General features: G+C 45.5%; 1 protein-coding gene across 1 annotated transcript in view; it reads left to right on the top strand.

Moving 5' to 3' along the window:
* DZANK1 (double zinc ribbon and ankyrin repeat domains 1) overlaps positions 1-15239 on the top strand; it is a 1028117-nt gene that overhangs the window by 201763 nt on the left and 811115 nt on the right. The window contains exons 4-6 of the mRNA XM_085611767.1: positions 3771-3888; positions 4310-4403; positions 4990-5114. Of these exons, the coding sequence (XP_085467893.1) occupies positions 3771-3888; positions 4310-4403; positions 4990-5114 (337 nt within the window). The remainder of the gene's footprint in view (positions 1-3770; positions 3889-4309; positions 4404-4989; positions 5115-15239) is intronic.

The following is a 15239-nucleotide window of genomic DNA, read 5'->3' as shown; positions in this document are numbered from 1 at the left end:
CGGTCATGTTGATACTACTCGACCAGTCAGCAGCGTTTGACATGGTGACCCATTCCATCTTACTGGATCACCTAAAGCAAATTGGCATCCAGGGGACAGCGCTTGACTGGATCGCGTCTTGCCTACATGGCCGAGTACAACAGGTCTCGATCCCCCCTTACACTTCCACCGCAAACCCACTGAAGTGGGGGGTACCACAGGGGTCGGCCTTGAGCCCGCTACTTTTCAACATCTACTTGACTCCGCTCGCTCGCTGGGATCAAGGTGACATCTTACGCCGACGACACACAACTGATGTTTACTTTCAATGGAGTGTCCGCACCTTTTGACTCTCTAAAACTATACCTAAAAAACATCTCTGCCTGGATGAACACTAACTTTCTTAAACTTATTGCTGACAAGACGGAGGTCTTGTTTTTTAATCAAGCTGTAATACCCTCCACAGCATTATGGTGGCCAGCCGACTTAGGACCCCCCCCACCACTCCTAAGGACTAAGTTAAGAATATAGGAGTTAGGTGGGACAAAGATCTGTCCCTTGCCACCCAGGTTCAACAGGTGTCTGCAGCCTGCTTCGGCAAGATAAAAATCATTAGGATATTCATTGATTACTTGCCTGAGTCATCACGTAAATTCGTTGTGCACGCCCTAATCACTTCCCACCTTGAGTATGCGAACGGTCTCTATATGGGTCTGCCAATTGGTCTGATCCGTAGGCTTCAGATAGTGCAGAATTCAGCGGCCAGACTGGTCTGCAAGGTTTCCCTTCACAAACGTATTTCACCTTACCTGAGACAACTGCATTGGCTACCGGTGGCCAAGCGCATTGAATTTAAGGTTCTTACGTTTGCTTTCCGGGCACTTCAAGGAAGGGGGCCTAACTATATGAGGGAGAGACTTCGTCCTTACCAGCGGAACAGATCTCTTATGTCTAACCACAATCAATACCTTACCACCCCCCGTTTCGCAAAAGCCAGAATTGGGGGAAGGACTTTCGAGGTGGGGACCTCTAAATGCTGAAATAACCTTCCTCTTCAACTACGCACATTGCAGTCTGAACAAGAATTTAGAAAGGCCCTGAAAACTTGGCTCTTTAGTTGTAATGACTAAGGTATATTGACCACTATCTCTATCAATGTCCGTGTTAGTTCATCCAAACTTTCATAAATATTATGTCCTTTAATACCCAGGTTGTATAACAATACTCCTTGGTTCCTTGCTGCAGAAAACATTTCCCCACCTACATCTATTAAGTGGGAATCCAAAAAAGTTTAAATTTTTTCCATAGTAACAGTGGGTCTCCCAATTCTGATAAAAATTGTGGAGGTTGCAACATGCTAGCAGCAGTCATTCTCAAATAACCCTGTGGACAAACATTTTACAAAGCAAGCTAAAGAAACGAGCCAACTCCATCAACTAAAATAGAAGGCTACACAAATAAACTAACATAATGAGCAAAAATAATAACTACGGCTCCTGAGAAATATGAAGAGTCCCATAGAGTTCAGTTGTTCCATTAGTTAAAACTTGAAGTACGCAAATTTCAGTATTGCCAATGATGATAGTCACAATTCAGTTAAATAATCGGAGTCCGAAACCCTTTTTTGGGACCAAAAACAGCAACCGCTATTCAAGATCGTCGAGAAACAATAAACTGTCCTGGTGGTTAGGCATGAAACGTTGATGCTTCAACGTAGTAATGATGCAGTCTAGCTTACCAGCTATAACGCTAATTATTGAAGCGTCAGCGTAATATCTCATAAGGTCATGTGGGTCTCAAATGCCCTCAATGCATGCACGTCATCTCACACATGTGCATGCAGCTCTCGCTGCAACAACATTACCAACCATGTGTACCGGTCGTTCTCAGGCAGCTGATCCTTCTGCTGCTGATGACGCGCTCACTCCCAGGATACACATTCAACCACCAACCGGAATCTCTATAACTGTAATGTTTTAGTCTCCTGTAAATCGTTGGTCATGATCACAAAATATTACATTCCGATATTTTTCCAACAATAGCCGTACCAATTAAGAGATTCACCTTTGAAAGAACTCATTGTGCCAATCTTCATAGATTTTTAACCAGTCCGGTCACCAATCGCTGAAATCCACCTGGGTTCACAAGAGGTGTTGGTGGACGAGTGGCCTGCTCCTCCTCGGGCAGCTTGTCGCCAATGTTAAGTTCATTGAAGAAATCCATGCACTCAGTTACTTTCCTTAGACCTTGATCCACCAACCAAACAGCAGCTTACTCCACCAGCTGCTGTTAAGCACTGTCCCTACCGAGTTCTATCCCCATGGTTACACTGATGATATTATTCCACATTCCATTCAACATTTCATAGGCAAAAAGAGATGCAGAGAAGGAAAACAACCCAAGTCCTAACACAGACCATCAACCCCACCTACAAATGCATTGAAGAAAATTCCCTACCGCACCGTGAAAATAAAGCACTACAGTTCTGGATGTTCTGTTCATTTCACTAGTTAAGATCTGCTCCACATCTCCAGAACACTCCAAGTATTCTGTTTCAAAATTCGGTGACTCAGAACTTTTAAATGTCTATCATCTGTTCTGGGGCTAAAGATCTGACCTCCATTAAGAAACCTAAAACTGACCTCTTTGAACCTTGACATTTGTATTTTCTCAGCCTGGAAGTGCCTAGATGTCATTGGTCTAATGCCAAGCTCCTCACCCACTCTCAGTAATGGATGCCTTACAGTGGCACAATGAAACATGATGGAGCCATCCGGCAGAATGGGGTGAGGGGCACCTAACAATCCCATCTTTCACAGATACTCAGGGCCATATGTAGGTAATTTCTATTTACCGATTCCTAAATACCGAATTTTACCGATTCGGTATTTAAGAATCGGTAAATAGAATGTAGGTAAAAAATCGGTAAATTTTACCGATTCGGTAATATTCGTTATTACTTATTTGGTATTAACCGAATCGGTAATAAGGAATACCTTCCTATTCATTCCTATGGGCCTGGAGGCCCATAGGAATGAATGGGAAGCCATTCACTATTACCGATTCGGTAAATACCGAATCGGTAATAGGGGGAGCATATTCAAGGGTGGCAGGGTGTCACATTGACACCCTGTTGCACCCCTGAATCGTGCATGTGTGCACATGTGGCGCACATAGGCCTCATGGCATTTCTAGAAAAGCACAAAATTGCTTTTTAAAAGGTATTCAGTAATTACCACCAACCTGTGGTTGCTGGTAGATAACGAATCCTTAAAACAAAAATGCACTCACTTGAGTGCTCCCTACATAGGATTTAAGGATTCGGTAATTTACCGATTCGGTAATTTACCGATTCCTTAAAATACCGATTCGGTAAATTACCGAATCCTTAAAACCTGCCTCCTACATTAGAAAGGGCTAAATACCGGTCGGTAACGGGAAAATTACCGATTTTCGGCCATTACTGACCGGTATTTAGCTATCTACATATGGCCCTCAGTCTTTTAGTTTGACACCCTCGGGGGGGGGGGGAGGGGGTACTTGTGCTGCAGGAGCCTATGTTACACTCCTGGTGACTTTCAACTAATGATTTTATCACTGAAGTTTTGTTTGTATCCTGTTTGTGAGTCCTCAAAAGATTCTTTGGCACCTTTTTCTTCAATCAGAGAGACACATTTTCATTGTAATGTAGGTGGTTAAGGAAACCGAAAATCAATTCGGTCTAATATAAAGGTTTTGGTCCCTTTGGGTGCAAGTGTCCAATTACTAATCACCTGTTTGTATTCTTTCAGGGATAACAGGGAGAGCGGAATTGTTACTAAGGTGTTTCTTGTCGAATATGAACCTCCACAAGCAGTGTCTTCAGATGAAGATGATGAAGAGAATTTCCTCAAAGAGCTTTCCAAACAGGTACATTGCAACAACTGTAAATCTTTGATATGCTATACGTTCTGTTCACAAGGACACCAGATCATGGTTAATTATATACAGCAAAATGTCTAAGCTGGACACAGAAAGCCAAAGAACACATAACCAACCATGGATACATTTCAAAATTTGTGCATAGGTTTTGTCTTTAATAATTGCTCTTTAGGGATATTGCCCAAAATAGAAGCACTTTTTGCTATGAAAATACATCTCTCCGGATAATGCATTGGTCTTTGAAGCATTCTTTTTGGCTGTACTTTACAATGACCAGCTTCTGTAGGATTCAGTTACAACATTTTTAATTGTCTGTTTTGTAGTCTGCTTTACTTATTCTCTCACATCGTATTTAGAATAAGGAAGGCTGTTAACATGACCACATTTTGAACTCAATTTGCCTTTTCAGGAAATGGGAGATGGAATGTTGACCACAAAATCAACAAAGAAAGAGGAAACTAGAGAAAGCAAGTCTGCTTGGGATATGACTCGCTCTTTTCAAGGTATAGTGTAGAGTTTTTGCTTCTTTAAGGCCAACTTTAGGAAAATCCCAAGAATACCATCTGTTGCTCTGTGATGTGGCTTTATTTCATCGGTTTCACTGCTTTAAAAAATGTTCCCTGCTGTCTGTATTTCATAATTTTTTATTTCATGTTTTCCATCCAGTGTACTGTTATATTTTTCTCTGCCATTACGTGTTCAGCTCATTGACAATGAAAAGTAGGACAAGAATTAGGGTTCAGACTCAAGACAGTTAAATTATTTCTTCCCAAACCATTACTAGTTTAACATCTTCTTTTTTATCCTTTTTTCTTTCCGTATCTTAATAATATGAACACAAGCAGAAATGTTTTCTGCCAAAACCCCTATTGCAGTCGTACCACAAAAGGATATGTCACAGTCGCCACTCAGCCTTCTGTGTCTCGAAAGTAGGCTAAGAAAAGGAGGCATGCTATTCTATTTCCTTAAGAAGGGAGCAAATTCCAGTTTGATTCAGTGAATTGAAAAAAACTGAATCCGCTTTGTGTCCTACAAATGTTTTTCTTCTGGAAAGAGATGCCTGACTGAGGCATTTACTTTAAATTTTAGATCTAGATATTGAAGGAAGGACAAGTCATCGGTCTTTCAAAGGACCACGTTTCATGAACAGCCGCCTTGGCACACCGGCGCACTTGGAGATACCAGCTTCTGCACCCCAGACCCAGAGATCACAGGCAAGTGACTTGGTGGTTACTTTTGGTGAAATCCTGAAAGATATTGAACAGCATTTGAGATTTAAAGAAATGGTGTGTAAATAATATGAAACTGAGTTCCTAGTTGGCACAGGGTATTGCATTATGATACTTCGCATCAAGTGGGCATGATGTTTTTTCATTCTTTGTTAAAATTTTGATAGTCTTTAGTGAACACTTTTATTGCAGTGCCGAATCATGAAAGCTGTACATCAGAAATATATTTATTAAATTGAAAAAATGCATAATCCTGAAAAGAGAGCATGAATGTGAAAGTCAGTGAGAATTTAATTTAGCTAGGAAGGCCATCGATCAAAATCCATTGCTTGTAGCGCCACTCTGCTGCCAGTTAATTTTCCCTAATAAGAGCTTCAAATTCACAGCAAGCTCCTCATCTTTGCAGCTTCAGTTATGGTGTGATACTAGGGTATCGGTGGACCGAGAAATGACCGCGTCTTCAGTGTTTATGAGACAGGAGGAACAACCATATGTTGAAGGCTGTGTAGATGTCGTGCATTTGGGCTTTTCTGCAACTGAAGGCTATTGGTGTGCTTTGCAGTAGCTATCTGACTGGTTGTTTCCTCTAAGTCGTTAAACCAGTCGCTTATGCTAGCTCCCCTTCAGCCTGATTGTGGACCCCAGACAATGACAGACTGTCCCTTTCAGTGAAGTTGTTAATATGTGTTAGCTTGCACAGAGGCTCACCCTGCACATGTCACTGAATTGGTGAGCCAGTGAGGCAGTTCATGAGCTAACTTGGAAGCTGTTGTGAGTAAGAATAATATCTGATGGATAAATCTGCCTGTGGATTCCTCATCTTTTGAATTACCCCAAGCGCAGCATTCCATGGAAACTTTTGTCCATAGCTCTCCCACATCGGAACGACTCTGCTCGCTACCCGGAGCGATGTAATCGAAGCAATAAGAAGACCTCGTCGGCGTGGTGACGTCAGTACCCTTTTCTCCACGCCGTTGGCGCATAACAGTTTTTCCAGGGCTCTCCATTTCTGAGAGATTCATTGTTGCAGGTTCCTCCTGAAATTGTCGCAGTGACATGGCTACTCAGAAGAAATCTGGTTTCAAGCCTGACCCCCATGATGATTGCCTTTGGTGCCTCTCGTCGGACCACTTCGAAGTCGTCGAGAAAACACAAGAAAAAGCGACTTCATGGTTCCAGACACCGTTCTTCTAATAATAAGCCATTGAGGTTGCGGTCCCCGGTACGTCGGCATCACAGAAAGGATGAAGTCTCACCTTCCCCTTCACCTCAGGTGACTCTGGCACACTCTCCGGTGCCAAGAGAAGCAACTCCTTCGCTTTCGCCTCCGCCCGCTTCATCCCTGGCTTCTGTGTTGCCGGCGCTGCAACCGAAGTTAGTCAAGCAGCTTCCTCGGGCTGTTTCTGAACCGGTGGCACCGGATCTGGACCCACCCTTTCTGGCTCCAGGTACAGATCCTTTGCATTTCTTGAATGCGATGTACGGTATGTTTGCCAGAGCGGCTAACACAGTTGGCCCCATGGGACCAGTTTCCTTCAACCTTGGAGGTTTGCCACCTCATTTTGCTCAGGCACCATTCATCCCTTTCATGCGGATGACCCTGGGAAGTTGGCCTCTCCTGACACCGAGGTTCTCAACTCCGCTGCATTCCCTCGAGGGAAGAGTGCAGTTGGAGTCTTCTCCGGCGTCTTCTGGCCTAGCGCCAACTCGGCCTCACCCGGTGCCCTCCACTAATCCTGCGGCCTCACCCGGTGCCCTCCACTAATCCTGTGGAGCCTCCATCGATGCCGGTGCCCAGGATGAGATCCTGAAGGGAGGCGCCGAGACTGCTGGAGGAGGAAGAATTCCAGGAGCAGCAGGAAGAGGCTTAAGAGGGGAAATTATTGATCTTTTGCAGAAATTTGAGGGACTGCAGGAGGCCAGTGGTTTGGATACATCTCCGGAGTGGGAACTCTCTTCTCCGAAAGGCCTTCCATCACAGGAGGCCTCTTCTTACCACTCCATTATAAGGGAGGCAGCTGATCTGCTGGACTTGCAGTTACCTACTGCGGAGTTTAAGTCTAACATCTTGACGGAAGCTCTTTACTCTCCTTCATGTGTAACGGACCCTCTTCTTCCCTTTAATGAGGATTTGACTGTCCAGATAGGTTGCAAGAAGATACAAAGTAGCACCTGGCAATCCGGCTTTCCTATCTGCACACCCATCCACTGAGAGCTGAGTAGTTCAGGCATCATGCTCTACTAAACAATCTACAGGCTCTTTCCCATCCACGTCTGGAGATAGGGAATCTAAGAGGATGGAGCAACCAGCTAAAAAAGTGTTTTCTTCAGCCAGTATGTCCTTAAAATCCACAAATGCAACATGTCTGCTCGGTCGCCACATTCACGCACTGATAGATTTTGCAAAGGAAGTGATCCCCAAGCTTCCGGAGGATGTTCAGGGCCATTTTGCAGAGGACCTATCGTACACACAAGCTACGGCCCGTCAGGTATTACAATCTGGACTTGATACAGCGGACTCTGTTACTAGGGTGATGGGTTCATCAGTGGCAACCAGGAGGCGTGCCTGGCTAGGCTGTCTGGTTTTTCTTCAGATGTGCAGGCGACCCTTTTGGAGATGCGTTTTGATGGCTCTCACCACTTTTGTACTAAAGCAGACTCAGCACTACATCGGTTTAAGGATAGTAGGGCCACATCTAGATAATTGTGTCTACAGTCTCAGCCCAGAGGCTTTGGTTACCGAAGATTTTGCGGGTTTAGCAAGACTCCTTTCTTTCAGGCCCAGCAGCAGCAGCAGGCGAATCCTCTGTATAGATTATACAGAGGGAAAGGTAGAGGTCACCTGCGAGGCTCAGCTCGTCAGCAAGTCTCCTACTCCTTCTCCTCCTCTCCCGTTCCCCCCAACTGGTACCGCAGGGAAGCAGCTCTAGAGTCCCCATCTTTTAGCATGTTTGTCCCGTGGGAGGTCGGGTGTCCCATTTTCTACGAAATTGGAGATGTGTTACATCAGATCTCTGGGTTTTGGAACTCGTAGAAAATGGATACGCCCTTCCCTTCCAGGAGTTACCCCTCCTTTCTCCCCTCGCCAGGGCTGGTGCTCGGAGGACTATCTGTTGCTCCTGCAACAGGAGGTTTTTTCTTTGCTACAGAAAGGTGCAATAGAGGTGTTCAGGAGCAGGAAAGGGGTCAGGGATGCTACTTCTGGTATTTCCTGAGCCCCAAAAAGTACGGCGATTGAGACTGATGTTAGTCCTCAGGATCTTTAATTTTTACCTCAAACAGGAAACATTCAAGATGTTGACCCTAGCACAGGTTCTTCTGGCGCTGCAGCAGGAAGACTGGATGGTTTTGATCGATTTACAGGATGTGTATTTTCACTTTCCCATCCTGAAGTTGCATGAGAAGTATCTTTGTTTTACAGTGAGATCTCAATACTACCAGTTTGCTGTCCTTCCATTCGGTCTTACATCCGCTCCACGGGACTTCACGAAGGTGAAGTTGGTGGTAGCAGTGCATTTCAGAAGTTCTGGGATTGCTGTTTTTTCCTAACTGGATGACTGGCTGCTCAGGGCAAAGTCACCAGAGATGGTGCTGCTTCACCTGCAGGTAACAACGTGCCTGTTGTTCGACTTGGGTTTTTCAATAAATGTACCCAAATCTCACCTGGTGCCCTCTCAGCGCAACCTGTTCATAGGGGCAGTACTAGACACTACTGTGAGTCTTGCTTTCCCGCCTCCTCAGAGAATTCTAGACATCCAGGCTTTGATTTCACTTTTTCAAGATGGAGCGGCTGTTCCAGTCCTGAGGTATTATGCCTACTCTGTCTGTTCACTTCCTGCATACTGTTGGTCAACCATGCACACTGGCCCATGAGGGCACTTCAGTGGTGCCTCCGCAGGCAGTGGTTTCAACACAACGGAGATCTCAAGGAGGTGGGCAGGATCTCCGGAGACACTGCAGCAGAGCTGTTATGGTGGAGTGTTTCGGACAACCTGTCTCAAGGGAAGCCGTTTCAAGCTCCTTCTCTGGTGGCCACAGTGATAACGGATGCCTCCACTCAAGGGTGGGGAGCTCATCTGGGGGATCTGGAGGTCAAAGGCCTTTGGTCTCCAGAGGAAAGTTTGTTTTACATCAATCTTCTAGAGTTGCAGGTGATACGATTGGCTTTCAAGGCCTTTCTTCCCTTCCCTTCATGGTCAGTCAGTTCAGGTCCTGACGGACAACACTATTGCAATGTGGTACATCAACAAACAGGGAGGAATAGGGTTGTATCATCTCTGCAGAGAGGCTCTGTGACTCTGGTCCTGGGCTCAGGACCATCGGATTTGTGTGATTGCGAATCATCTGGCCAGAGTGCTGAATGTGCTTGCGCACAATCTCAGTTGGCAGTACTTGGCCGATCAAGAGTGGCATCGCCATCCTGAGGCGGTCCATCCCATTTTCAGTGTGTGAGGGGTTCCCTAGGTTGGACCTGTTTGCCACTCATGAAAATGCACACTGCCCGTTGTTCTGCAGTCAGTCAATTTAACTTTATTCGATCTCAAGAAATAAGATCATAAAAGTGCAATGCATCATAAAATATTTATTCGCTCATACAATACAATTCCAGTAAATTTAAAAGAGAGCACAGATAAAAACAAGATAAAAACCATAGGTAAGCTAAAACTAAGAAACCCTCTGTTACATTCTACTAAATTCATCCAGATCCAGTATAATGAGCAAAAAAGCGCAATAACCATTTAAAAAAAAAAACACACAATTAAAAAGCAAAGGATCCCCTTTGTGATAGGGCCATACATAAATAAGAGGCAAGAAAAAAGCATACATAAGGGTCAGGGAGCGTTTGTAAAAAGGTTAAAGCTGGACGACATTATTTAAAATGATATTTCCGTAGGAGGGGAATAATATACTTTTGCCGTTCATACAAGTAAAATTCACAGAAAAATATAAAATGTAAGTTTGACTGTGGAGAAATGGCATCACATGAGCAAAATGGCAAATCATTAATTGAGTACACACCTGCCAGAAAAGCCAACAAAACAGGATTAAATTCAACCTAAAATGCACCAATAAATATCGGTGCCGTATATTAGTTACAAAAGACAGATATGAATTTGCCCCATCCAGAATTGTGGGTAGCCCCAGGTAGATGGGTACCTTTGAGTTAATCCTGTTTTGAACTTGTCTTTTGTTGTCCCTATGTAATCTATGTCGAGATTTAATTTCAACTTTGTAAATTGACTGACTTGTGAGTGGCTCATTGAAGAGGGAATCACAGCCCAATATCGACAAGGTTTCTTTAACATTTTGCAGCCATGATATGTTATGGGTATGTTCAAGGGTTAGACAATCCCTGATAATATCATGGGTTAAACCGACAATAAAGAGAGTGTGAAAGAGAGAGTGTGAGCGAAAGAGAAAGGGAGTGAGGGGGAAAAGAAAAAAGCACGGCCTGTGCTGTGTTTAATCACTGTGAATGACTAATGCTGGAATGCAAACAAGCAGCAGCTGTTTTAAAGCACACTCGTGCTTGTGCTGGCCTCCGCCTTGCGGGAGCGAGCAGCGGCGGCGCCAAAGCCATATGTTTTCAATTAGAATGCGCGCTGCTGCTCGCTCCCGCAAGGTGATCGCCCCGGACTGGCCAAGAAGGGGGTGGTACACTGACCACCTTTACCTCTCATCACACCCTACGCTCCGTCTCACCCCCAGGGCAGACCTCCTTTTGCAGTCGCAGGGGCAGGCGCTACACCCTCACCTCCAGAGCATGCCCCTTCATGCCTGAAGATAGAACGGGGCAACCTGAGCTCTTTCACTCTCCCGCCGGATGTGGTGATGTTATTTTATCGGCCAGAACACACTCCACCAAATCTGTCTATTCCGGTAGGTGGGCCAGGTACGTGAAATGGTGTGGAGAGAGATTGATTATTCCCTTACAAGCCCATTTGTCTGATATTCTCAGTTTCTCTCTTTCCCTGGCACAATAGGGTTGTGCAGTAGCAGCGGTCAAAAGCTACTTGTCTGCCTTGTTGGCTTTTCTCTGCTTACCAGACCAACCCTCTTTTTTTTTAGATCTCCCATAGTCATGATATTCATTAAGGGTCTCACTAATAGGTTTCCCATGAGGGCACTTCAGTGGTGCCTCTGCAGGCAGTGGTTTCAACACAACGGAGATCTCAAGGAGGTGGGCAGGATCTCCGGAGACACTGCAGCAGAGCTGTTATGGTGGAGTGTTTCGGACAACCTGTCTCAAGGGAAGCCGTTTCAACCCCCTTCTCTGGTGGCCACAGTGATAACGGATGCCTCCACTCAAGGGTGGGGAGCTCATCTGGGGGATCTGGAGGTCAAAGGCCTTTGGTCTCCAGAGGAAAGTTTGTTTTACATCAATCTTCTAGAGTTGCAGGTGATACGATTGGCTTTCAAGGCCTTTCTTCCCTTCCCTTCATGGTCAGTCAGTTCAGGTCCTGACGGACAACACTATTGCAATGTGGTACATCAACAAACAGGGAGGAATAGGGTTGTATCATCTCTGCAGAGAGGCTCTGTGTCTCTGGTCCTGGGCTCAGGACCATTGGATTTGTGTGATTGCGAATCATCTGGCCGGAGTGCTGAATGTGCTTGCGCACAATCTCAGTTGGCAGCACTTGGCATCGCCATCCTGAGGCGGTCCATCCCATTTTCAGTGTGTGAGGGGTTCCCTCGGTTGGACCTGTTTGCCACTCATGAAAATGCACACTGCCCGTTGTTCTGCAGTCAGTCAATTTAACTTTATTCGATCTCAAGAAATAAGATCATAAAAGTGCATTGCATCATAAAATATTTATTCGCTCATACAATACAATTCCAGTAAATTTAAAAGAGAGCACAGATAAAAACAAGATAAAAACCATAGGTAAGCTAAAACTAAGAAACCCTCTGTTACATTCTACTAAATTCATCCAGATCCAGTATAATGAGCAAAAAAGCGCAATAGCCATTAAAAAAAAACACACACAATTAAAAAGCAAAGGATCTCCTTTGTGATAGGGCCATACATAAATAAGAGGCAAGAAAAAAGCATACATAAGGGTCAGGGAGCGTTTGTAAAAAGGTTAAAGCTGGACGACATTATTTAAAATGATATTTCCGTAGGAGGGGAATAATATACTTTTGCCGTTCATACATGTAAAATTCACAGAAAAATATAAAATGTAAGTTTGACTGTGGAGAAATGGCATCACATGAGCAAAATGGCAAATCATTAATTGAGTACACACCTGCCAGAAAAGCCAACAAAACAGGATTAAATTCAACCTAAAATGCACCAATAAATATCGGTGCCGTATATTAGTTACAAAAGACAGATATGAATTTGCCCCATCCAGAATTGTGGGTAGCCCCAGGTAGATGGGTACCGTGGAGTTAATCCTGTTTTGAACTTGTCTTTTGTTGTCCCTATGTAATCTATGTCGAGATTTAATTTCAACTTTGGAAATTGACTGACATGTGAGTGGCTCATTGAAGAGGGAATCACAGCCCAATATCGACAAGGTTTCTTTAACATTTTGCAGCCATGATATGTTATGGGTATGTTCAAGGGTTAGACAATCCCTGATAATATCATGGGTTAAACCGACAATAAAGAGAGTGTGAAAGAGAGAGTGTGAGCGAAAGAGAAAGGGAGTGAGGGGGGAGAGAAAAAAGAAAAAATACGGCCTGCGCTGTGTTTAATCACTGTGAATGACTAATGCTGGAATGCAAACAAGCAGCAGCTGTTTTAAAGCACACTCGTGCTTGTGCTGGCCTCCGCCTTGCGGGAGCGAGCAGCGGCGGCGCCAAAGCCATATGTTTTCAATTAGAATGCGCGCTGCTGCTCGCTCCCGCAAGGTGATCGTCCCGGACTGGCCAAGAAGGGGGTGGTACACTGACCACCTTTACCTCTCATCACACCCTACGCTCCGTCTCACCCCCAGGGCAGACCTCCTTTTGCAGTCGCAGGGGCAGGCGCTACACCCTCACCTCCAGAGCATGCCCCTTCATGCCTGAAGATAGAACGGGGCAACCTGAGCTCTTTCACTCTCCCGCCGGATGTGGTGATGTTATTTTATCGGCCAGAACACACTCCACCAAATCTGTCTATTCCGGTAGGTGGGCCAGGTAGGTGAAATGGTGTGGAGAGAGATTGATTATTCCATTACAAGCCCATTTGTCTGATATTCTCAGTTTCTCGCTTTCCCTGGCACAATAGGGTTGTGCAGTAGCAGCGGTCAAAAGCTACTTGTCTGCCTTGTTGGCTTTTCTCTGCTTACCAGACCAACCCTCTTTTTTTTTTTTAGATCTCCCATAGTCATGATATCCATTAAGGGTCTCACTAATAGGTTTCCTCCAACACCATTTATAAAGCCTCAGTGATATTTGAATGTAGTCCTTACTTTCTTGATGGGGTCTCCCTTTGAACCCCTGCATAGCTGTCCATTGAGATTTCTAACATTTAGGACAATATTTCTGATTGCAATTACTTGTGACAGGTGGGTTAGTGAGCTGCAGACCCTTAACTCCAAGCCCCCAATTTACCTCAATTCATGCGGATAACATGGTTCTTAGAGCGAGAGCTGCTTTCCTGCCTAAGGTGGTCACTCCCTTCCACCTAGGGCAGTCTATCATGTTACCTCCTTTCTATTCTCCCCTCACCCTTCCAAGGAGAAGGAGAGACTCCACTGCCTGGACCACATGCGGGCGGTCAGCTTCTACCTGGACAGAACTAAGGACTTCGCGTTGGACAATCAACTCTTCATTGGATATGTGGGCAAGATGAAGGTCAAGGCTGTCCACAAGAGAATGCTTTCCAGGTGGATCATCCTCGGCATCAAGATCTGCTACAGCTTGCGTTTCTTTTTTAAAGTTTCCCATCTTGGGTGCCCCAAGTGAGTAACTCTTCCTTTATATCACTTTAGGTAGTGTGTACATACGTTGTGAATCCCGCAGGATATGTACAAGTGTCAATAATTCATTAATTTGACATTCTGATGGATACATCTGCCAGTGGATTCCTCACCTTGTGAATATCCCCTGCGCCAGCAACATTCGGAAACTTTTGTAGTTTTCCACACCGACGAGGACGACGTCACAGAAGCACGGCTCCACACGCGGCTCCACACGCGGCTCCGCTGACGTCACTGGATCCATAAGAGGACCTCGTCGGCGTGATGACGTCAGTTCCCTTTTTTCCGCGCCGTCGACGCTAACGGTTTTCTGGGACTCTCCGTAGCTTTTGCTGGTTACTTTGTGTTTCTGCTGGTGTTTCTGCTTTCTTCTTGTTTCTTTTTCAAGATGTCGACGAAGAAGTTATGGTTCAAGCCTTGTAGAGAGTGTGGTAAACACATGTCCATTACAGATCCACACGAGGATTGTGTCTGGCGCCTGTCGTCGGATCACGACGTCGAGGGATGCTCTTGCTGCCGCAAGATGACGCCAAAGGCCTTAAAGGAAAGAGAAGCTAAGCTATTTATAGCGAAAATGAGAAAGGAGAAGAGAGGTCGAAGGCGTTCAAGATCGAGGTCGGACTCGAAGTCGACGTCGGGTCATGCTTCGAAGTCGAAGAAACATAGAAAGAAGAAGAGGCACGGCTCTCGACGCCGTTCAGATAAGGAGACGGCTCCGAGATCGACTTCACCTGCTCCTCGACGTCGTAAGGATTATGTTTCTCCCTCTCCTTCTGTGTCAAATCCAGCTTCTCCTGTTTGTCCGACTTCGCCTGCAGCTTCTCCGGAGCGTTCTCCGGCTCCATCACCGATGCCGACGCATTCTCCGGCTCCGGTGGAAGAGGCTCCGGCTCCAGATGAGTCTTCGGCTCCATTGGCTCCACCGTCGGCGCCGATTGGCCCGAGTCCGGTAATGCGTCAATCTGAGCCTTACCCCCCCCTTTCCTGGCCCGGGACAAGACCCATCGCATTATTTAAATGCTATGTATGGAGTCTTTACGAGAGCGATGTACCCCTCTGGAGCACCTTCGGGTCCCATGGGTCCAATGGCCTTTAATCTGGGGGTCCCTCAGGCCTACGCTCAGGCTCCATATATGCCATACTTTCCAGCGACGCCGTCTTGGCATTTCCCGGCGCCGAGGACATCGACGCC

The sequence above is a fragment of the Triturus cristatus genome, chromosome 6 (assembly GCF_964204655.1).
Source record: "Triturus cristatus chromosome 6, aTriCri1.1, whole genome shotgun sequence".
Taxonomy (NCBI): Eukaryota; Metazoa; Chordata; class Amphibia; order Caudata; family Salamandridae; genus Triturus; species Triturus cristatus.
The sequence above is the reverse complement of the archived record's forward strand: the minus strand, read 5'-3'. Positions and strand labels throughout refer to the sequence as shown.